At 37.4% G+C, this 24,669-nt stretch overlaps 1 protein-coding gene across 1 annotated transcript in view; it reads right to left on the reverse strand.

Moving 5' to 3' along the window:
* Positions 1-24,669, reverse strand: part of ULK4 (unc-51 like kinase 4) — a 228,272-nt gene that overhangs the window by 63,916 nt on the left and 139,687 nt on the right. The window contains exons 34-35 of the mRNA XM_014958034.1: positions 8,575-8,741; positions 2,520-2,618 (exon numbers count right to left, since the gene is read on the reverse strand). Coding sequence (XP_014813520.1) covers positions 2,520-2,618; positions 8,575-8,741 — 266 coding nt within the window. The remainder of the gene's footprint in view (positions 1-2,519; positions 2,619-8,574; positions 8,742-24,669) is intronic.

Here is a 24,669-nt window from a genome sequence, read left to right on the forward strand (position 1 = left end):
TCTTATTATCAATTAAGGTTAGATTGATCATGGGATTAAACATTGAATTCTCCATATTTGCAGTGTTTTCTGCATGACAGAACTTGCAATTACATCTTCTTTCGCATTTTTAAAAACTCTGAAGTTTCATTTACATGCAATCTAGGTTTCCTCCAATTACTTTGCTATGCCCTAAGTGATAGGCTGTATCACAATTACAGTAGGGAAAAATTGATTCTAAGTTTTTGATATTTTCAAGTTTAACTCATATTGATTTTTGAAGGATTATTAAGAGAGATGAACATGGAGAACTTGAGGAAAATAAATAAATAGAAAAGTCAATGGGGCATGGAACAATCATCTACTTGAGGGACATACATATCAATGAGGGAAAGCAATTACTCAGAGTGACCTAAGAAACTCTAAATAAGGTAAGATAGGTAGAAACAGCAAACCAGAGAAAATAATTTTAACTCGGTATCTTAAAGTGAAGGTTAGTTCAGAACTTATGATCTCTGTTACCTCCAGAAAATAAAGTTCACAAAGAACTGAATGCCTCAAAACAGCAACAAATGTTTATGTAGACACACAACTCAACAAATACAGAGAACTACCCTTGGAAGCTTCACAGAACTTAAGCTTAGGCACTCCTGAGTCTTTTTGAGGAGAAGGGAGCACATACATCTCGAGAGACCCACTAGATTTCACAAAGAATCTAGTCCTATTTAAAGAAAGTAGAGCATAAAACATTTCCAACAAGTGGACTTAAATGTTAAAATTATTACTCCATTGTTCAAACTCTTCCAGCCTTAATAGGAAATGTCTAATACAGCAATGTGTAAAGAATATAAAATTGAACAAACCTACCTGAAACAACTTTCATATATCCATCAAACACATGTATGTAAAGAACAAAACATCCCTCACAAAATCCCTCACATTTACAAAATCTTTAACAAAATTCAAAACCAAACCCAAACAAACAAAAGCAGCAGCACCAATGGTCCTGACTCTCTCCCCAAATGCTAAAATCAGCAGATTTTAAATAAGCATTTTAAACTTATCAGAATCTCTAGAAATGCAGAACAAAGCAAAACTTAGTGGTATTTTGCAGCCACACTTCTGATACAAGGGCAAGTCAGAATCTAATCAGTAGATGCTAACTATACAATTATCCTATCCTCTAATTAAAAAACTTATAAAAGACTTCCAGGTGGTACAGGGTGAGTACAGCCTGGCCTCTAATTTTCTGTTCTTTAGAGAGTTAATGGAATTTAAATTTATGACTAGTTTCACTTTAAAGGAACATTTGCATCTTTTCATGTCTTACTATTTATCATATATAGTGATTTAAAAAAATTAATAGAAAATAAATTAAAAGAATTGATAAAGATGAAATATGATATAGTTGAAATTCAGTCATTGTGTTTTAGATCATTCGGTGAACACTTCCAAAAAGCCTTTGCCAATAGCTGGTTAAAATAAATCCAGCAAAGTAGGACTTAGCAACAAGTATAATGTCAAAAATTAATAAAAAAGGAATCACACTCTTCCCCAAAATAGAAGATGACAGACAGCGCTAAAGATAGTAAAAGAATCACAGGTATTCATACCATAATACATCTGAAAGCCTATATTTAAATGAAAAAAAAAAACCACCTAAAACCCAACAAAAATATCTGAGGCTGGAAGAGAACTGAATCTGAAATGCCTCTAAGTGAAATAACCTGGAAAGGACAGTGTGATATGCCCCAGGGAAATTTTCTCACATACCATTCTAATGGCTTTATGTTGAATAAAAGGCTGAGACAGCCCCTAAAACCCCTGCCCGGCTCAAGAAACACTCCTCTACTACGCGCTATTACACACGGAGCCAAGACAAATCTCTGGCACAGCGTGATGGAGGTTGAGCTGATGGGATGCATCAGGGCCACAACATAACAGTCTGTGTCGATTTCAGTGCAGCACTGTGACATCTAGTAAACCCTGGAAAAGACTGACTTTAAACAGGCAGACTTCAAAGATGTTTGCAGATCACCAGGGACCATTCCCACTTGTAAATTCCTCAGGATCGTGTTAAAATAAAATTAAACTCTTGAGAAAAACTCCGAAGGCTCAAAACCAAGAAAATGATATTAAAAGTCATCACTCGCTGCAAACTAATTTTAAGTTGACTGACTTTTCTAATGGTAGCAGTACTTCTTGTTTCAAAATTTGAATACCATCCTTTCCATATGCAGTGATCACTAGTCCAAAGCCCTTCTGAAGGGCTAAAATTTGGCTATACATATGCATTTCAACTGAGAATGAGCAGCCTGTCCCTCGTCCCACTCCTGTGCCTGAAACACACTCCAATGTCACTTATTACCTGCAAGTCACTACGACCAATAATTTCTTTAAAACTGTTAGTCCTTCCTTCATACTAGGTGGGAGCTCATAAACAATGAAAAGCTAGCAAACAGTTCTCAGATGTTGAATTCAGTTGAATAATCCCAACTTCAGCAACATTCCAAAAGGCTTACAAACAAGCAAATTCTCACCAGTTGAATAAGCAGGCTAATTAGGTCCGTCAGGGGTTTATTGACAAGCAGAAGGTCTTCAGCAGCCCGCGTGTCCCCTCCTGTGCCAGATTTCTGTGCCTTAATAAGAGGAGAAAAAAATAAAAAGCAGCCTTGGTGACTCTTCTGTTATGAGAAACAAATTAGGTCCATTAGGTGATCGAAGTCTGAACGGAAGTTTGAAGGAGACTTGTATACTCTTTCCTAGTTAAGTATTCCTGAGCTCCCAATGAGCAGCCACACTCCCTGTGCCTGTGACAATAAGCACAAAGCAACAGGGACTCAAGCTGTCGTGCCCATTCTGCACAGGCTGGATGTACAGACCTACCTGACATTTCTTCAGCAAAATGCTATAAACGGCATACACAAAAGATAGCTCTAAAGCAATAAATGTTTTATGTATTTGTATTCTCTTTCAAAATGACATGCGTATTTTAACTTTAAATTTCAACTATTTTTTTTTCATCAGTGCAACTCAAAGCAAGAAAAACAGGGTGACAAAGTTAGGATTCTCAGCAATAATGTCTGATTTTTGCCCTTCTGACTCACTTTGTATCCTGAAATATTCATAATATATTACAGTAACTTATTTTTTAAACAGAAATAATAAAATCCTTAAGTGACCAAAGTCTGTGATATCACAGAACTGGAGAATTGTAGGGGTTGGAAGGGACCTTTGGAGATCATCTAGTCAAACCCCCTGCCAAAGCAGGTCCACCCAGAGCAGGCTGGACAGGAAAGTGTCCAGGTGGGTTTGGAATGTCTCCAGAGAAGGAGACTCCACATCCTGTCTGGGCAGCCTCTTCCAGGGCTCTGTCATCCTCAAAGGAAAGAAGTTTTTCCGCATTTTCAGATGGAACTTCCTGTGTTCCAGCTTGTGTCCATTGCCTCTTGTGCTGTCACCAGGCAACACTGAGAAGATCCTGACCTCATCCCTTTGATACCTGCCCTTTAGGTATTTATAAGCATTGATGAGGTTCCCTCTCAGTCTTCTCCAGGCTAACCAGACCCAGGTCTCTCAGCCTTTCTTCATAAGAGAGGTGCTCTGTTCCCCTGATTATCTTTGTAGCCCTCTGCTGTTCCCTCTCCAGCAGTTCCCCGATTTTCTTGAACTGGGGAGCCAGTATTCCAGATGCGGCCTCACCAGGGCAGAGTAGAAGGGAGGATGACCTTCCTCAACCTGCTGGCCATGCTCTTTTTAATACATCCCAGGAGACCATTGGCCTTCTTGGCCACCAGGGCACATTGCTGGCTCATGGTTATCTTCTTGTCCACCAGGACTTCAAGGTCTCTCTCCACAGAGCTGCTCTCCAGCAGGTCAGCCCCTAACCTGTACTGGTGCATGGGGTTACTCCTCCCCAGGTGCAGGACCCTAAAGTCGCCCTTGCTGAATTTCATCAGGTTCCTCACCGTCCACCTCTCTAGCCTGTCCAGGACTTACTGAATGGTGGCACGGCCTTCTGGTGTGCCAGCCACTCTTACCAGTTTTACGTCATTGAAAAACTTGCTGAGGGCACACTCTATCCCCTCATCCCGGTCATTGATGAATATATTGAACAAGACTGGACCCAGTACTGACTCCTGGGAATATGATGTTACTATTTGTAATTCTGATCATTGCCATCCTGCCTCATCAAAACACACTGCCATCCTAAGCAGTGCTATTTATGATCCATCCCTGCCCCAGGACACCAGAAAGGTCTGCTTGCAAGATTTTTCATTTAACTTCATTATCTTGCAGCAGCTTTGGACCATGACCTTATACAGTGGAGCTGCTAGAGGAAAAAGTAAACATTTTGTCTAAAAAAAAAAAACCCATTTAAAAATCCTTTTGTACTGTGCTTCATCCACATTTAAAAATCCTTTTGTACTGTGCTTCATTTAAAGCTCAATCCTAAAACCATCATCCAAGTGTAATACCTGAGGATTTTTATTGGGTTAAGTGAACACAGGAGCAAGTCCCCTGAGACAAGAGACACTGCTGCTGAAGCTCCACTGTTGATACTGATGAGTTGAAAGGATAATAGCTTTCTCTGGAAAGAATTCTGAAACAAAAGAGATCTGAAGAGCTATTTCTCCAAGCAATAAGACACATTGGTACATCCCTCACTGGGACTCACCACAAAGACCCGGAACACTGAAGCCCAAGAAGTGCACAGTCCAAAAAAGACAACAAAAATTGAGTATTTATATTCATCAAGAAAGGGAAGTAAGCCACACTCCAAGAATATTTGTTATTTGTTAGATAGTGAAATATTATGCAGATGCACAGTAAGTAGCAGTCACCAACTAATGGCCATTATTCAATAGGGCATGTGTACTGAGGCAGCTGTAGAACCCACAGGGCTGTGTGATGAGTACTGTCAAAACAAGTATGCCAAGGCAGGTAAAATCACTGTAAAGTTAGTTTTATAGGGATAGAGGGCAGAGCTGTGCTTCAAAACTCAGTTTTCCAGCTGCCTCTTTTTACCCATTAGCCTTCCAGAGCAAAGCAGATTACTTTGACTAGAGAAAGGACAAAACTGGAGCTGGAGTTTTAGTGCATCAATCAAGTTGATGGGTTAATGTAAAGCCCCCCTTTATCAGGGAATGTAGTGATAGGACGAGGGGTAAGGGTTTTAAATTGAAAGAGGGAGATTTAGATCAGATATTGGAAAGAAATTCTTTACTGTGAGGGTGGTGAGACACTGGAACAGGTTGCTCAGAGAAGTTGTGGATGCTACATCCCTGGTCTCATCGTCTCATGGCAGGGGGATTGGAACTCAAGGACCTTTAAGGTGCCTTCCAGCTCTATGATTCTAATCCAGCTTTGAATGTATAGATTTCATTTTATATCTAAATAAAAATCACCAGTTTCACTAATATTACCAATCCCTGTGCAAGATCCCCTCTCTTCATATGTGTCCTGCAGCATAATTGGCCTGAACACTCTTGCATGGAGCATAAGTAGAGAATTTAGCTCTCCATGATTACATGGAATGCTGCCAACATGACAATCAGTAATTAGTTTACAAAATTTGAAATCCATTACAGAACCTACTATTAAAGGACTAAAAAAAGACGAGGTATTGTACCACCAGTTCTAAAGTAAGTGAAATATCTGGTTGATAACACAATTGACGTAAATGTGTGTAGAAAAATAAAGCAGCTTAATTTTTCAACAGCCACTTCATACATTGAACCTTCTTTAAAACAAACAAACAAAACAACAGGAAAAGAAAAAAAACAAACAAACAAAACACAGAGGAAGACCTTTTCAGAGTAAAGAAGCCATATGCTGAAATTCAATACAACCTGGCTGCAATCTTGAATCTCTGTCCTCCAGATATATTGGACCTAACAGGCTTTGTTCTTCAGTGGGTAATCCCAAGAACATAAAAAAAATCTAACGTGAAGAGTAAATGCTGTTGTTTGCAGCCTAAATACAGAAGTTACTTCCAGTTGACTTTGAAATTTGGCAGCTCACTTTAAAACAACACAAATATTGGTAGCTTTACATCACGTTTAAAAAAGACACTAATGCTTTTTCTTGTTTCATTTTTAAGAGTGTTATGTCCAATTTCTTTGCCTAGTATTTTTTGTGCTCCATTTTTAGGGAGGAGGAAGTCCTACCAATACCATGATTTGCAGCGGTTCAAACAAACTTGAACGCAAATTGTTTAGCATAAGAGTGGAAATACTTTTTTCAGCACACACGCACAGGTTACATGTGCTTTTTGAGCACAGTAATCATGTGTGATTTATAATAAAAAAGATACAGTTTCCCATGGAGTAATCTTTTTCTTTTTAAATGAATGATTTAAAGCTCAATCCTAAAACCATCATCCAAGTGTAATACCTGAGGATTTTTATTGGGTTAAGTGAACACAGGAGCAAGTCCCCTGAGACAAGAGACACTGCTGCTGAAGCTCCACTGTTGATACTGATGAGTTGAAAGGATAATAGCTTTCTCTGGAAAGAATTCTGAAACAAAAGAGATCTGAAGAGCTATTTCTCCAAGCAATAAGACACATTGGTACATCCCTCACTGGGACTCACCACAAAGACCCGGAACACTGAAGCCCAAGAAGTGCACAGTCCAAAAAAGACAACAAAAATTGAGTATTTATATTCATCAAGAAAGGGAAGTAAGCCACACTCCAAGAATATTTGTTATTTGTTAGATAGTGAAATATTATGCAGATGCACAGTAAGTAGCAGTCACCAACTAATGGCCATTATTCAATAGGGCATGTGTACTGAGGCAGCTGTAGAACCCACAGGGCTGTGTGATGAGTACTGTCAAAACAAGTATGCCAAGGCAGGTAAAATCACTGTAAAGTTAGTTTTATAGGGATAGAGGGCAGAGCTGTGCTTCAAAACTCAGTTTTCCAGCTGCCTCTTTTTACCCATTAGCCTTCCAGAGCAAAGCAGATTACTTTGACTAGAGAAAGGACAAAACTGGAGCTGGAGTTTTAGTGCATCAATCAAGTTGATGGGTTAATGTAAAGCCCCCCTTTATCAGGGAATGTAGTGATAGGACGAGGGGTAAGGGTTTTAAATTGAAAGAGGGAGATTTAGATCAGATATTGGAAAGAAATTCTTTACTGTGAGGGTGGTGAGACACTGGAACAGGTTGCTCAGAGAAGTTGTGGATGCTACATCCCTGGTCTCATCGTCTCATGGCAGGGGGATTGGAACTCAAGGACCTTTAAGGTGCCTTCCAGCTCTATGATTCTAATCCAGCTTTGAATGTATAGATTTCATTTTATATCTAAATAAAAATCACCAGTTTCACTAATATCACCAATCCCTGTGCAAGATCCCCTCTCTTCATATGTGTCCTGCAGCATAATTGGCCTGAACACTCTTGCATGGAGCATAAGTAGAGAATTTAGCTCTCCATGATTACATGGAATGCTGCCAACATGACAATCAGTAATTAGTTTACAAAATTTGAAATCCATTACAGAACCTACTATTAAAGGACTAAAAAAAGACGAGGTATTGTACCACCAGTTCTAAAGTAAGTGAAATATCTGGTTGATAACACAATTGACGTAAATGTGTGTAGAAAAATAAAGCAGCTTAATTTTTCAACAGCCACTTCATACATTGAACCTTCTTTAAAACAAACAAACAAAACAACAGGAAAAGAAAAAAAACAAACAAACAAAACACAGAGGAAGACCTTTTCAGAGTAAAGAAGCCATATGCTGAAATTCAATACAACCTGGCTGCAATCTTGAATCTCTGTCCTCCAGATATATTGGACCTAACAGGCTTTGTTCTTCAGTGGGTAATCCCAAGAACATAAAAAAAATCTAACGTGAAGAGTAAATGCTGTTGTTTGCAGCCTAAATACAGAAGTTACTTCCAGTTGACTTTGAAATTTGGCAGCTCACTTTAAAACAACACAAATATTGGTAGCTTTACATCACGTTTAAAAAAGACACTAATGCTTTTTCTTGTTTCATTTTTAAGAGTGTTATGTCCAATTTCTTTGCCTAGTATTTTTTGTGCTCCATTTTTAGGGAGGAGGAAGTCCTACCAATACCATGATTTGCAGCGGTTCAAACAAACTTGAACGCAAATTGTTTAGCATAAGAGTGGAAATACTTTTTTCAGCACACACGCACAGGTTACATGTGCTTTTTGAGCACAGTAATCATGTGTGATTTATAATAAAAAAGATACAGTTTCCCATGGAGTAATCTTTTTCTTTTTAAATGAATGGAAGAAAAATGTTTTGAACTATCATTGAGTAAACATTGAATTAAGCTTTTTATGGAGTACAGAAATAAAAGAATCAGCTAGAATCTGTGTTTCCAGCATATAGTGAGGCTAGTATGGACATTCTAGCCAAGTACACAAAACAGTGTTATGCAGTTGAAAATGCACACTCTTCACTTTCCACCAAACTGAAAATTCAATAAAATCATAATAGTAGGATTTTCATTATTAGTTATCAGATAGATTATTTATTGGTTTTCAATAACAGGAAGTTATCTAAAAAGTTGTTTAAGATGGTGAGGACTCCAGGAAATAAATTCCATACCTGTAAAGTCTGGCGCACAATGTTTGCTGTATACATCAGTATGCAGTGCAAAATGTCAAGCAAGGACAGAAGCAGAGCATTTGCTGTCTTGGTGCTGCTTTTATCATCTGCATCCAAGTACAGAGCCGCAGTTTCTATTAGGAGATTACAGATGTGATGAGCCAGTCCTACATAGAAAGCGAGACACACACAAAAAAAAGCAACAGACTATTAGGAAAAGAACAACGTGGAAGGTAGCCCAGTTAAAAAAAATAGATTAGCATAAAACCAAATCTCACATACATTATGAATATTTATTAAATTTCCTCTTTTTCTCCATTTTTATAATTACCTCCTCTTCTGTTTGGAGCAGCTCATAAAGAGAGCTAAAGTGATATAATCAAATTTGCTAACTGCATGGAAAATTATGTAATAATGAAATAAAGATATACTTTGAATCCTAAAATTTTCCATAGCATGCTGGTACCCACGTCTCTGTCACAACACACCTGGTCACAAAAATTAAGCAATTTCTCCAAGCTGTTACAAAACAACACAGGAAGGTTAAAGCCTGAAGTTTTCTTTCTTATCTGGTCTGCCAATTGCAACCTTAACTATACGCTTTAATTGTAGAATTGAACAGTGTTATGCTTAACATAAAATATATTCAGAAGAGCATTACAAATTAAACACTGAATACTATACCATAAATGCTATTAAGATTCACTTGACTGGTGGTAGTAAAAGTTTCCTGAAAATATCTTCTCTTGAAGCTTTTTTTCAGCTTCTTTGGAATTTAATAACATCAGCTCCTGTAGCTTGCTTAACCCACAGATCGATTCACATATCAGAAAAAAATAGAATCCATTTCAGGACAACACATTCAATTCAGAATCTTTCTTATTTTCAAATATACAGTGAACACGTTCATTATATTTGATATTAATCTTTTTCTTTCAGAGTTCCATAAGGAATGAAAGATACCTCTTTCCTCACCAAGAACACTATTATGTTTGTGAACTATCTCCTTTTAAACCGGCAATTAGTCATACTGTGACTTAGGTGTATATATGTAGTAAAATAATAGTTTATTAGTACACTGGCTTCTAGTTCCCATAACTGTAAAAAATGACTGAAGTATTTCACTGATTTTACCGAAGTAAAAAGACTCCTTTTACAAGTTCTCCTTTAAAAAGTAATTGCATATATTTTTACAAACATCAGTACAAGATTAAAGTGAGACATTACAGAAGACAATATGTAATTACACCATTCCACTTTTAAGAGTAGTCAAATCTGTGGGGTGTTGAACTATTTTTGCCTTGAAAGCTGCCCCATCAATTAACTCAACTTCCATGAAATATTTTCCTCCTCTATTCATCATCCTTAATACTTTCCTCAGGAAATTAAATACAAAAACATTCATTTAGAATACAGTTATGGGTCAGTATTATTAAGGCCTGCACTCTTCTTATATCTCCCATCTTTTTGTGTTTTCTATGATTACTAGCATTATTCTTCCACAACAGTTTGATTGATGGAGTACAGCTCAGGCTAAGCTTTGAATTTCCTGGGTTTTTTTGTCTGCATAAACCAAACTCTCAAAATTATATCAGTCTAATCTTGCACATTTAATTTCCTCCTCCTTTTTTAAAGTACAGTTTCTGCTGCAGTTCTGAACACTTCATACAAAAACGAGATAGCATGCAGCAACATTTAAGTGATGTCACAAATACCTACCAAGAAAAAAAAACAGTCATAATTGTATGTCTACCCAATACAAAACCTGTGGTTATTCTGTGCCTTTTTTCACCAGGCTAAATTAGAATAATCCTAAGAAAACAGTCCAGTAAGACTTGGTCCCTATCAAAGTGAGGTCTGCAAAATTGCCTGCAGGGATATGTCCAAGTACACTCTGTTTTTTCCTCTATATGACCACAAAAACCCACAGCCACATCAAAATGAATCACCCTTATTATTTCTAGATGGCTTACACATAACCCTTAAGACAGCGACTTGGACATTAATGCTGAGAAAGCCACTTTCAAATGAAGGCACTGTATGGGTCATCATCAAGAATTTTTTTAGGCAGTAGTCCCCTCTGCATTTATAGCACTAAGCATGAAATGACTAGCAGTGAAAGGAACAAGAGGGTCCATGACTCAGATCTGCAATCCTTTTCCTTTCAACTTTGAAGAGAACCACTTGTTTATTCACTGGACTGTACCACCTGTTCAGTGAACTGAATCCTCAACCTTCTCCCCACCCATCAAGACATGAATCTGGTTTGGTGGGAGGTGTCCCTGCCTGTGGCAGGGGGGCTGGAACTCAATGATCTTGAAGGTCCCTTCCAACTCTAACCATTCTAGGATTCTATGAATAATATAATCACGTAGATTTTATTCGCTTGAAGTATTTACATCCTAAGGGTATGTGTATTAGCAAGCCTGCCTCCAAACACCTGAAATATACTAGAATATTTACATTTACTTAGTTAACAAAACCATAAGAATTATTGGGTTTTATGCAGGTAGATACATGATCGCTCAGAGCTATACGTACAAAGACACACATGTTCAATTTCCAAATTTAGCAGGGGGGAAAAAAGCTTTCCTTGGACTTAAAATACTTTTGGAAAATTTAACACATCAAAACTTTATTATAAAGACATCTAAAATAAAACACTGGTGCAAAATGTTCCCTCACACACTGCATGATTCATACAGAAACCTGATAAACACTTGGTTCCACAGATTAAAAAATAAAACAGACTGACCTCTTGCCAAGTAAATAAAGTTCCAGACATGCTCTTTAAAATACTTTAGTGTGTCACAACAAAAAGAAAATTAGAAGCCACAATTGTAGGCATGTAAATATACTCCTTGCTTACACCACAAGACAAAATACACATTCTTTGCTCTCAGAAGGGAAAGTTAGGAAGCTGGTATAATTTAGAGTGACCATGACAAAATTCAATAGAAATTTAACAGCCTTGGCCATTGGCACTGTAACCAATTAACTCAAAAGGTAGCTATGAAGTTCAAGGCTGATATGTCTCAGCATTCCAAAAACTGAATCCCACAACAGATATTCCAAAAAAAAAAATCTGAAAAAAAGGAAACTGTATTCATAATTCAGTAAATCATAATACACAAACTGCATATGGACATCTAAGTTTCAGAAGATACATTGAAGATTTTCTGCCAGATTTTACTAGTAATTCAATAACCACATGCTTCTTCATTTCCAAGAATGCCTAAAACAGTATTTATCTTTAAAAACTAAAATACGTTCCTGAGACATATTTAACAGACATGAGTTTTGTATGCAGTAATTCTCAACTGTTCATTAGAAAGTAAAATAGGCTCTGATTCAAAGGTAGATCCCACACACTCCTGAACTTTGGGAGTTGCAGATCTGAATCTGAATCCTGTATCACAGTGGAGAGCTAAGCTCCATTAAATCAAGGAAGATTGTTCTACTAAAAACAGCTACATATTTTTACGTATTCTAGTACTTCTAAGTATGTTGGTAACAGTCCACTTAGTCAAGACAAAAGTGATGAGAGTTTACAGGGGTTAACATACCGCATCATAATTTCTTTCAGCTGGGTATTTCATTTAGTGACAGATTACAGGGGTTAACATACCTCATCATAATTTCTTTCAGCTGGGTATTTCATATTAAAAGAGTTAAGAAAAAACTTATTAATTAACTTACAGATTTTTAGGGGTTTTGTTACTCTATTAGCTTGCAAATTTCAGCAAACAATTAATGCCATATCATTTATAGCTAGTTACAGTTTAGATTTACTACGACATTTCATAGTGCACTAATCATGCCTTATGTTTATTTCTAAAATTAGGATCTTCAAAACACCAACCCTCAGTGCAGCTCTCTGCTACTCAATTTTTGCAGAAAAGTAAGGCAAAACTTGGATTTTGTATTAAAATTGTCATGCTTATAAATTAACACAACTAGGATTAAATAAAGAACCTGTTCTAATTGCAGTCCAATTAGAATTATGTATTAAATAATAACTCGTAATACGTATGAAAAGGCTTGCATCCAAAATCGCCAGCCGCAGTTTTGTATCATTTGACAAACCCAGTGTTCACAGCAGAATATTCCTCCTGCCCAGAGACCCCTGTAATAAACTGAACACATCGCTGATAGTGCTTTATGAATGTGGACTGTGATGACTATGCTTGTGTTTTACAAATCTTTTCAAAAGATAAAAGGAGTCTTTTGGCCCGTGATACAGCTAATCGGACAGAATGTGCCGTGATACCTTCTGGAATGAAAAGCTGAGAAGAGATATTTTATTTGCACCTATTAGCAAGATGGATAAAGGAAAAGAAAGCTTCACTTCCAAATCATACGAAACATCAAAGGACAGCCTAGGAAGCAATCTTCTAGGCAATCCTTTCATGCCTACCAGCAATTAGAGCGTTCAACAGACCTGCCCGCTTCCAGCCGAAGAAAATGTTGGAGCAGGTGCACTCTCTCCGAACAATGCCGCCGCGCAGCCAAGCAGCCAGAAGCAAAACCCTCAGCCCAGCAAAAAGCTTTCTCTTTGTTCCTTTCTACACGTTGCTCTCTAGAGAGCTGTTTTTCCCATTTGTATCACACCCACACAACTGACTCCCCAGGGATATTCCCCAATATATTATTTGTTCGACTTTTTCTTCCTCCTTTTACTCACAGAGTGGACCTGCTTGGGTTTTTTTGATTTTTTAATTTTTTAAATGACTCAAAATACTACCCTATTGGGAACTAGAAAAGACACCACCAGACTAACTTCAAAACATCTTTTTAATGTTAATTATAAAAATTTAAAAATACTGCTAAGAGGAAAGACAGGAGCATAATCTGAGATTCTTTCGCCCAGAAATTAGCTCCTCAGTACCTGAGCACTTAAGACAACCCATCATGTCATAAACATTCTTCATAAAACCTTATTTACCTACATAAACCTGGGGTTTAATTTGCATTCTTTGCATCACAGCCCTGCTACTCAAGATTTACTCTTTTGAATAACTGAAAATGGGCAACATAAAGCAAACGGTGTCTTTAGGGCAATGGCGTTTTTAAAAGAGGCTCATTGCTTTTACTGTTATTTTTGTTTATTATTTGTTACTGTTTGTGTTTTAAGAACTATTTGTGTTAGTACTATAATATTATTGAGGGAAGATTAATGTAGGAGAGAAAATTAGGTGACCACCGATTTCAAGATTTGGTGACTCAAACGTCACATCAAGTGGAAAGATAACGATAGGGCTGCTGAACATATAAACTGCATGACTGATGCTTTGAAAATTATTTTTTATTCTGATCTTAAACACTAATAGCACCTAAAGAAGAAAATTTTGCACATATTGGATAGTTTATCCCTAGTACTGGCACAGTGACTGGACATTTTGTGACTGAATAAAGAATCACTAAGTTTGAGGAACAAAAATCTCATTTGCATTTGCGGTGGTCAAGGCTCTCCAGAGCTTCCCTTTGTGGGAAGAGTCCATGGCTCAGCTTTTCCTTCCCACGTGGCAGATGGGGCACTGACCAGTGGTGCCTGAGCAGCCAGTCCTGCCCTCAACCAGCATCAAAATGGAAAAAAAGCCAATTATCACCTTTACTACCACTAGGTTGAAAGTAGAGTGGGAAGTACTTTGTTTTCTTGAGTGTGGATGCCTGAGAGGACTATGGACCTGACATTCTCAGTGGCAAGATTTTTCTGCTTTGACTCAGACAAAGCATGACACAGCTCTACTTCACTTTTTCAAGACTAGCAATGCTCAGCAGTTATTGTTAGAAGGCAGTTTATAGGTGGCATCTTTCACTTGTGAAGAAAGCGCAGAACTGATGACTCCCCTGGGAACCACGTCAAACTCTTCTCAGCCAAAGAGAATCCTGCCAACACAGAAATTTACTTTCTCCTAAAATTTAATTTATGGAAGAAACTTGTAGATGATTAAGACCAAGTGTTTAGAACAGCCAACTAAAAAATAGAAAACCAAGTGGATTCTCTCATTAAAAAAAAGTATCTGTGTGTAATAAAAGATAGTATAAAAACAACTTGGAACAATTTAGGAATAATAAAATCATACACTGTTGACTGGTCAATACAAAAATAGTAAAATATATCAAGTTATACCAACTAGGCAAGACTGTGGTTGTTCTGTGTGAAAAGATGTGGTTAGAATGACGTATACAGAAGAGGAGTATTTCTGAAAGTATAAACACTGGTCCCTTGGGAGCTCCTGATTTGCTGCTGCTTTTGAAAATGAAAAAAAAAAAAGGGTTTCCCATCTTAGAATCTCATTAAGGTTTCTGTAACAAAATTTCAACTGAATTCAAGTCTTTGTCTCTGACTGACTCAACCACACAATAATTAATTCAGAAAAGATATCCAGGGTGCTTGAAACGAAGTTCACAGCACACGTGGGTACATATCATAGAAGTTTTTAAGGCAGGGGACTTTGTTCTAGACAAGATTTACTGAGATAGTCCTCATTCCTAAAAGTACAGCTTACTGAACACGAACACAAGCTTGTTCAACAAGGATAGAATGAAGGATCAAAAGGTAACCTTCTTCTGAAAATAATTATAAGAACATCGAAATCCTTTCTTGTTCTATTAGAAATAAAAGAATCCAAAATTTGTATGAGCGAATACTACATAACTATGGCCTGTAATGATGTTCAGAGGATCTATTCACAGTGTTGATAAGACATTAATAGTGTCTCGTTCCAGCAGTCAGGTTTGATTTGTTTGGATACCATGCTGTTGGCACCACAGTCTCAAGAAATGTTATCTGCTTCTTATGTTCTGTAAGTATCTGAGAATAATTGGACATTTACCACAAAAAAAAAGATAAGTGAAAAACATAACAGAAAGGTAGGATCCACTGAAGATACACACACAAACTTTGAATGCTCATATCTGGCGGCTTGCGGTACTGGACATAAAAGAAACATTTCATTTTAAATTATTTATTCAAATAAAACCCTTACTCTCCAGAGATGAAATTTAGTACCCAGCAGAGTCATAAGATTTGCTGCCAGTTCTGCCACTAATGCATATGTTATGTACATTACAAATAGGCTGCTTTTTTGTTCGTTGGGGAGCATAAGGCCCTTGATGCATGTAAAATCGAGTGCTATCATCCCAAGAGGTAACTGACAATACAGTAGAGTACAATGCTGCCTGACAGACATTCATTTTGTAAACAGCTTTGCTGATGGCAAACACTAGTTCTTCCCAGCTGTTTGCCAGCGATCAATTGTTGGAGGTTATTACCCCTGCAATTGTGTGTTAGCGTGCGTGCGTGAGATGGAGAGAGGATGCTCCCTAGTCTCCCCTGACAAGCCATGCTTTAAACTGCTCAAATGGGCAGCTGCTTTAACCCACCTCATTTTGCTTGAACCAGATTCACACACTCAAATGCCCCTTCTAGCTGGAAGACCGAGGGAGGGATGGAGATGAAGGTAACACGGTGACTTCATGGAGTATACATTTAAAATATTTCTGTTCCCAGTTGTGTGTATATTAGACACCTAACTTGCATTCTTCTCATATGGATTTAAGCATTTTTATTGAGACAGTCTTTCAATATAGCAGTTGTGCAGTATTTGCAAGCACAACCTTCCATCACAAAAAAACCCCACAACCCAAGACAATAAGATAAAAATCACATTGGATTGACTAATATAGCTGTTAAGTAAACCTTACAGTAGCTTTTCAGCTAGATATTTTTCCCCGTATGTCAGAGATATATATAAAATAGTAGTCCATTTTATAAAGCATAGTAATTCTACAGCATGCTATACTTCAAGTCAGATCCTGATACACCCTATTTCAGTCTTTACAAGGTGTAAACTAAAATAAAATCTCTTGGGTTTGCCAGAGAGAAGTTAAATGATGCTTAGGAGATTTTCCAAACAGTAGGTTTTAACGATCTGCAGAGGAACAAGAATATCTAACAGGACACCTTACTCTCTGAGAGGGAACAGTCTTTAAAATCTCCTCTAAAACTAGCCTGAGATATTAGGGGTTGTTACTTTACAGGTACATGGAAAAACTTCTGCTTGAATGTTGTGAATTAATATATAGTGTATATATTAAATATATATATAAATATATATATAAATATCATGTTGTGAATTAATATATAGTGTATATTTTTTAGAAAAGCAAAGGCTGCATGAAGTCCTCAAATCAATGTGTATATATTCATGCAGCAAAGGCTGCATGAAGTCCTCAAATCAATAGCAAAAACTAGATTAAAAGTTCTTCACTAGATTAAAATACATTATTTTTGTTAGATTAGGAATTCATTGCATTCAGCAAGATTCAGAGTCAGTAAAGATTCAATAAAGACTTTTGAGTTACTGCTCAGAAAGATCAAGCCTGCAACAATTACCATGTGATAAAATACAGAGGGAATTTATATCCTAGGCTTCATTTAGAACTAGAAAGTCTTCTAAGAGATTGCCATTTTAATAATAGACTTCCTGTCACACAAGATTAAACCCTGTTTATCTACTTCAAATATCTTAACGTGCTTCTGCTTTGGCGTCAACTTTCCCTTCTACTAAAATCCTTGAGAGACCACATCCCAACTTCAAGAACTGCCTTTTTGACAAAACCTGTACAGACCAGATATGAACAGCCTCAGAATGCAGATACAGCCCTAAACTGTTGTCACAAATTGACAGCCTTCAACAGCTTTGAACAATGTTACCAGCACTAATTGCTCTAGCTAGGCCTTCAAGAGTCCCTGGACTGAGAGTGATAAGGACCAATGAACCTTGGCTTCTGAAAATTCTATGAAAATTTCAAACAGTTTTACATTTTAGAAATAAAACACAGTTGACTACTGTTCCCACATATATTCAGCAAAGAATAAGGATAAAAACTCTGTACGTTTCCCTACTGAAAAGTCATGCTCTGTAAGAAAAGATATTAAATATTTATTTGCACTCCTCTTGGGTCTATTTACATCAATCTTTCATAGGATGAAAACTTACAAATCCAAATACTTGGATTTTCAAGCGACAGTCTTTTACAATTGTTACCACTAGACCAAAGCACAAAAGCAAAGGTTAGAGGATCCACTAAGTGGAATTTGCTGCTGTTTATTACAACACAACTGAATCTATGCCACAGTTTCCTGTAACAGTCTGCATTATTTATCAATTAAGTTTACAACAGAAACGAAAGCTGACAACTAGCAATTGCAACTGTCCAAGGTGGCCTCGGTGTATTCACACTTGTATGATCAAAGGGCTTTCAACAGAGGTCAGGATGTTACACGACAGTAAACGTGGTTTTGCAGCTATGACCAGATTAAATTCTGTAGCCTTAAACCTTCTCAGCTAGGTCAGCTGTTTTCTGAGTAAGAGTTAGGATAACTTTGACCAGCAGACTCTCTTTCTAATTTGCTATCATCTCACCACACCAATAATGCCACACCTGATTAAATCTCTAAAATCTAACCACAGACTTTTCACCTCATGTTATCATCCTTCTTATCAGAGTGGTTTAGGCATATGTCTTGTTTTGTTTGCATAGATGCTCATTCTACTTTGACCTATCCATGATTTTCAGTCTTAACACTGGATCTTTGAGCTGGAACCATCACACTGGGACCATGCTGTCATCTCAGGCTGTACCAGAAATGCCTTAATACTCATCATTAGTACAACCCAGACCAACAGGGCCTTCATTTTCTGTCACCACAGCTACTTGACCCCAACTTGGCTTCAAAGGACTGCACTGAGTTAAGACAGCTGGTGGTACAGCTCAGCTTATTTAATCAAGAGACAGTCCTGGCTCTGAAAGAACTGTAAAAGCCTTTGTGTGCTTGAATACTGTGTTCCATACCATGTCTCCCCTACCTTAACAGGACCCACACAATAGGAACATGGGTCTACTGACACTGGGCTGACAACAACCTGTGCAGATACCTGTCACTGGGAATAGTAGAGCCTGTGTATACAGTAACAGACTGGCTCAGACTCTTGGAGAAATTTCTGCATAAGTGCTGTAAGATCACATGGAATGTTTGGTTTACTAGGCTATCCTGGCCCAAGCCACTCAGTTTTGAAACAAAAACAGTGAACTACAGCACCCTCCCCAACAAAAAGCTGAACCGGATCCTGCTGCAGATCTGATGCTTTAACTGAGAATCTGGATTCTGCTTTGTTCAAGGACAACTAATTTCTTCAGAGGTGAAAAAGAAGTTAAGAACATCGATACAACTACAGCAAGAGAGATATGGGCACCCCAGGACAGAAAAGAAGGATTTAGAGAGCCAGGATTTTTTTTTGTTTAGTGGGTGCCCTGTGAAAACAAGCAACAGAACAGCAAAAGACGTTTGGTACACAAGCCCTGCTTTAGTACCTGTACTAGTTTTGGATGGGATAGAGTTAAATTTCTTCATAGTAGCATGTATGGACTATGTTTTGGATTTGTGCTGGAAATAGTGTTGATTAGCTCACCGATGTTTTAATTACTCCTGAGCAACACTCGGCGTCAAGGCCTTTTCCATTCCTCACATTGCCCCACCAGTGAGTAGGTTGGAGGTGCACAAAAATTTGGGAAGGAACACAGTTGGGACAGCTGGCCCCAACTGGCCAAAAGGATATTGCATACAATGTGATGTCATGCTCAGCAATAAAACTGGAGGGGAGGATAGCAGGGGGGGCTGCTGCTCCCAGACCAGCTGGGCATTGCTCAGTTGGTGGTGAGCAGTTCTTTTCATTTGCATCCCTTGTCTTTCTTGGGTTTATTTTCCTCTCTGTTTCTTTGTTTTTTCCTCTTCTCCTTACAATTTTTTAAAATTCTTATTATCTCTTTTTAATTATTAAACTGGCTTTATCTCAACCCATGAGCTTCTTTCTTACTTTTACCCTTCCAATTCTCTCCCCATCCTACCAGAGCCAGGGGGATTAACGAGCAGCTGTGTTGTGCCTAGTTGCCAGACAGAGTTATATCACAACAGTACTTTTTCCTTTTTCTCTACCCTGTCTGCTCTGCTGGGCACAGGTGTTTATTAGACATTAATGAACCACAGGGTCCCAGTAACTTTACCAACTTGCTCCAACACAGGGAGACTCCACCATCTCCTGACACATAATAATGTGTCACTTATTATGTACCTTGGGCACTCCCACTATGCACCTACATTTTTCCTTCAGCCTGCTTATGCCCAGACCAATGATTCTAGAAAACAAATTCAGGCAAAGAAATTAAATTCTTATATAAGTTCTAATATAACTTAACGATGGTTGGAAAAATTAAGCTAAACAGTATTATAAAATTAGATCCTGATTAGCAAAAGAAAACATAAAACTATAAAGGCTACATATAAATGTTGTATTTTATATAAAATTTGAAAAATAAAATAATATTTAGGTGGAAAAACACAAACATCACAGGAAGTTTCCAGTAATATAGGCTACTACTTTGTATTTGTGTACAAATTGGGATTTTCAAAAGGCTTTAAAAACATAAATAACTTTGGTTTCTGCATTATGATATAATATCATTTTGCTTTACAGAGAAAATTATTTTACAGTTTAACTGTTTGCAAACATAAATAGATTATTTTGTGAGATGAACACATTTGTTTCAGTCCACAGTTTTCCTGAAAATAACTTAGAAGAGGAAAATATCTGTCTGCCTGGGAGCTATGACACCTATTGAAAACATCTAAAACAAAACAAAAACCTCAAACCATTCTTTAAACCAGTGAAAAACCTCAGATTTCATTTATCTGTCCAATACATAGATCAGGTCCTGCCAAAACTGCTGCTTGTTTTTAGCAATTGACAAAATGAACTCCTTTCATTAGGATCAAACGAGTGCATCTGAAGAAGACCATTACCCCTATGACAGAGTAATGATTGATGTCATTTAATTTTGTGTATAGTACTTTGTACCTTTGCAACTTCACACTTACCTCAAATTGGCAGTGATACATCGCTTTCATACTGGGACTGCTCTAACACCTACAGGAGAAAATATATGAAAGTCCTACAACCTATGGCATATTCAAACTGTATTCAAACTGGGCCTCTTTTCAAATATGTAGTTAGATTTTTAATTTCATCCCTTAATATCACCTTTTAGCTTACTAATTACATCTGACAAGCTACACAGAAACATCCTTATAATTGGATTTTAATTTATTATCTGTAACAATCTGTCATCAATAGTTAACTTGAAGTTAATATGATAGCTACACTTTACCTAATTATTCATTTTCACTCAAATTGAACAAATCCGCTAGTCCTACTATAGAATTTGGGTTGCACTTCAGGGGAGTACTACCATAATGTCCAGCAATAATGTTTAAATGAGAGTGCAGGAAAAGCAGCACCTAGAATGAACGCAAAGACAATCTCTAGAGGGGAGGAAAGGCTATCATTTTTTTCAGATAAGAAGGTGAAAAGGAGCATAAGGCTTTGCAGATTCCTTCCCTTTTCCCAGTCCCGAGTTTGTCATCAGGAAACATTCAGATAACCACATCCTCAGATACAAAACCAATGCCTTAAATTTTAACATAAAAATTTCATTTTTCAAATGAGTTTTCTGCTTCTGTGCATTATCAGTCTGTGTAATTGCTCAGCCAAAACCTTAAGTCTTAGTTTTGTCTAGGAATTGGACAGGCATAAAAAAATGTTAGCTCACCGATGTTTTAACTACTCCTGAGCAACACTCGGCGTCAAGGCCTTTTCCATTCCTCACATTGCCCCACCAGTGAGTAGGTTGGAGGTGCACAAAAATTTGGGAGGGAACACAGTTGGGACAGCTGGCCCCAACTGGCCAAAAGGGTATTGCATACAATGTGATGTCATGCTCAGCAATAAAACTGGAGTGGAGGATAGCAGGGGGGGCTGCTGCTCCCAGACCAGCTGGGCATTGCTCAGTTGGTGGTGAGCAGTTCTTTTCATTTGCATCCCTTGTCTTTCTTGGGTTTATTTTCCTCTCTGTTTCTTTGTTTTTTCCTCTTCTCCTTACAATTTTTTAAAATTCTTATTATCTCTTTTTAATTATTAAACTGGCTTTATCTCAACCCATGAGCTTCTTTCTTACTTTTACCCTTCCAATTCTCTCCCCATCCTACCAGAGCCAGGGGGATTAACGAGCAGCTGTGTTGTGCCTAGTTGCCAGACAGAGTTAAATCACAACAGTACTTTTTCCTTTTTCTCTACCCTGTCTGCTCTGCTGGGCACAGGTGTTTATTAGACATTAATGAACCACAGGGTCCCAGTAACTTTACCAACTTGCTCCAACACGAGGAGACTCCACCATCCTGTCTCAGGGTGTGCTTCATGTGTCACTTATTATGTGCCTTGGGCACTCCCACTATGCACCTACATTTAGGGAGACTCCACCATCTCCTGACACATAATAATGTGTCACTTATTATGTACCTTGGGCACTCCCACTATGCACCTACATTTTTCCTTCAGCCTGCTTATGCCCAGACCAATGATTCTAGAAAACAAATTCAGGCAAAGAAACTAAGTTCTTATATAAGAAGTTCTAATATAACTTCATGATGTTCGGAAAAATTAAGCTAAACAGTATTATAAAATTTAAATTCTTATATAAGTTCTAATATAACTTAACGATGGTTGGAAAAATTAAGCTAAACAGTATTATAAAATTAGATCCTGATTAGCAAAAGAAAACATAAAACTATAAAGGCTACATATAAATGTTGTATTTTATATAAAATTTGAAAAATAAAATAATATTTAGGTGGAAAAACACAAACATCACAGGAAGTTTCCAGTAATATAGGCTACTACTTTGTATTTGTGTACAAATTGGGATTTTCAAAAGGCTTTAAAAACATAAATAACTTTGGTTTCTGCATTATGATATAATATCCTTTTGCTTTACAGAGAAAATTATTTTACAGTTTAACTGTTTGCAAACATAAATAGATTATTTTGTGAGATGAACACATTTGTTTCAGTCCACAGTTTTCCTGAAAATAACTTAGAAGAGGAAAATATCTGTCTGCCTGGGAGCTATGACACCTATTGAAAACATCTAAAACAAAACAAAAACCTCAAACCATTCTTTAAACCAGTGAAAAACCTCAGATTTCATTTATCTGTCCAATACATAGATCAGGTCCTGCCAAAACTGCTGCTTGTTTTTAGCAATTGACAAAATGAACTCCTTTCATTAGGATCAAACGAGTGCATCTGAAGAAGACCATTACCCCTATGACAGAGTAATGATTGATGTCATTTAATTTTGTGTATAGTACTTTGTACCTTTGCAACTTCACACTTACCTCAAATTGGCAGTGATACATCGCTTTCATACTGGGACTGCTCTAACACCTACAGGAGAAAATATATGAAAGTCCTACAACCTATGGCATATTCAAACTGTATTCAAACTGGGCCTCTTTTCAAATATGTAGTTAGATTTTTAATTTCATCCCTTAATATCACCTTTTAGCTTACTAATTACATCTGACAAGCTACACAGAAACATCCTTATAATTGGATTTTAATTTATTATCTGTAACAATCTGTCATCAATAGTTAACTTGAAGTTAATATGATAGCTACACTTTACCTAATTATTCATTTTCACTCAAATTGAACAAATCCGCTAGTCCTACTATAGAATTTGGGTTGCACTTCAGGGGAGTACTACCATAATGTCCAGCAATAGTGTTTAAATGAGAGTGCAGGAAAAGCAGCACCTAGAATGAACGCAAAGACAATCTCTAGAGGGGAGGAAAGGCTATCATTTTTTTCAGATAAGAAGGTGAAAAGGAGCATAAGGCTTTGCAGATTCCTTCCCTTTTCCCAGTCCCGAGTTTGTCATCAGGAAACATTCAGATAACCACATCCTCGGATACAAAACCAATGCCTTAAATTTTAACATAAAAATTTCATTTTTCAAATGAGTTTTCTGCTTCTGTGCATTATCAGTCTGTATAATTGCTCAGCCAAAACCTTAAGTCTTAGTTTTGTCTAGGAATTGGACAGGCATAAAAAAATGTCTATTATGGTTGGTATGGTTGGTTTGGAAATTGTTATATTATCGAACTAACCTCCCACCATTAAACCAAGCTGACCAGTTACATCATCAGATTTCTGCATAGGACCCCTCAGACTAAAATATCACGAATGAAAATATTTTGAACATTTCTTGTTATTACTCCTTTCCCTTCCATCAGTTAGGTGATAGAATGAGATCTCTTAGCTATGCTGCAAGATGATCTGCTTGACTGGCCACAGGGATAGCATCAGGAAGCCTACTCCAGCCACAGAAAAGCACAGTCCAGGCCTCTCTTACAATACAGCACTAGCAAGACAAGCTGTAACAACCCATTGAGCCTTTATTAACTTATTTTATCCTTTGAAGTCTTAGCAAGCGTGCTGTGACATTTTGTGCCTTATGGGTACAGCTCTCAACAACAACAGCCTTGCTTCTACTTGAATGGCATAACTGTTTCTCACAGCAATTACCGTTTCTATTTTCATCCTTTTCAGATGGCTGCATTGTTGAATATCACAGGATGACACAGGTTATTTTTTCCTCAAAGACTTCACTACTACAATGCTATTTTGACATGATTACCACTTATCTTTTATGATACCAGACTTCTAAGTTTACCCATGTGATGTTATACGCTTCCACCTGAGCGACTGGCATTTTGGGTCAGGAAAACATGTCTTAATAGTGTTAAAAAAACATTCTGAACTTCGTAACATCATAGAAGAGACTTCTTCAGGCTCAACCACCACTGACTTCTCATATAAGCTCTAACTCAAATGAACATAGTGACACATGACTACTACCTTTAGATGTTCATAGAGATATCTCTGTGCTCAAGAGCTGAACTAACTACTACAGTGCTGGCAGGGAGCTGTGAAAGGCCTATGTCCTGCACAGCAGAGGCTGTAAGGCCTCCTAACTGAGGGACTGTCCCTGTCACATCCAACCGATACACAAGCAACTACTCAAACAGGATGATACAAGCCTGTCTGCATTTATTTTCTGGATTTTGAAATAATTTCTTACTTTACATTTATTTAACTGAGAACATTTTGTTTCTAAACACTGATTAAA

Source organism: Calidris pugnax, unplaced genomic scaffold (genome assembly GCF_001431845.1).
Source record: "Calidris pugnax isolate Ruff unplaced genomic scaffold, ASM143184v1 scaffold364, whole genome shotgun sequence".
NCBI classification, from domain to species: Eukaryota; Metazoa; Chordata; class Aves; order Charadriiformes; family Scolopacidae; genus Calidris; species Calidris pugnax.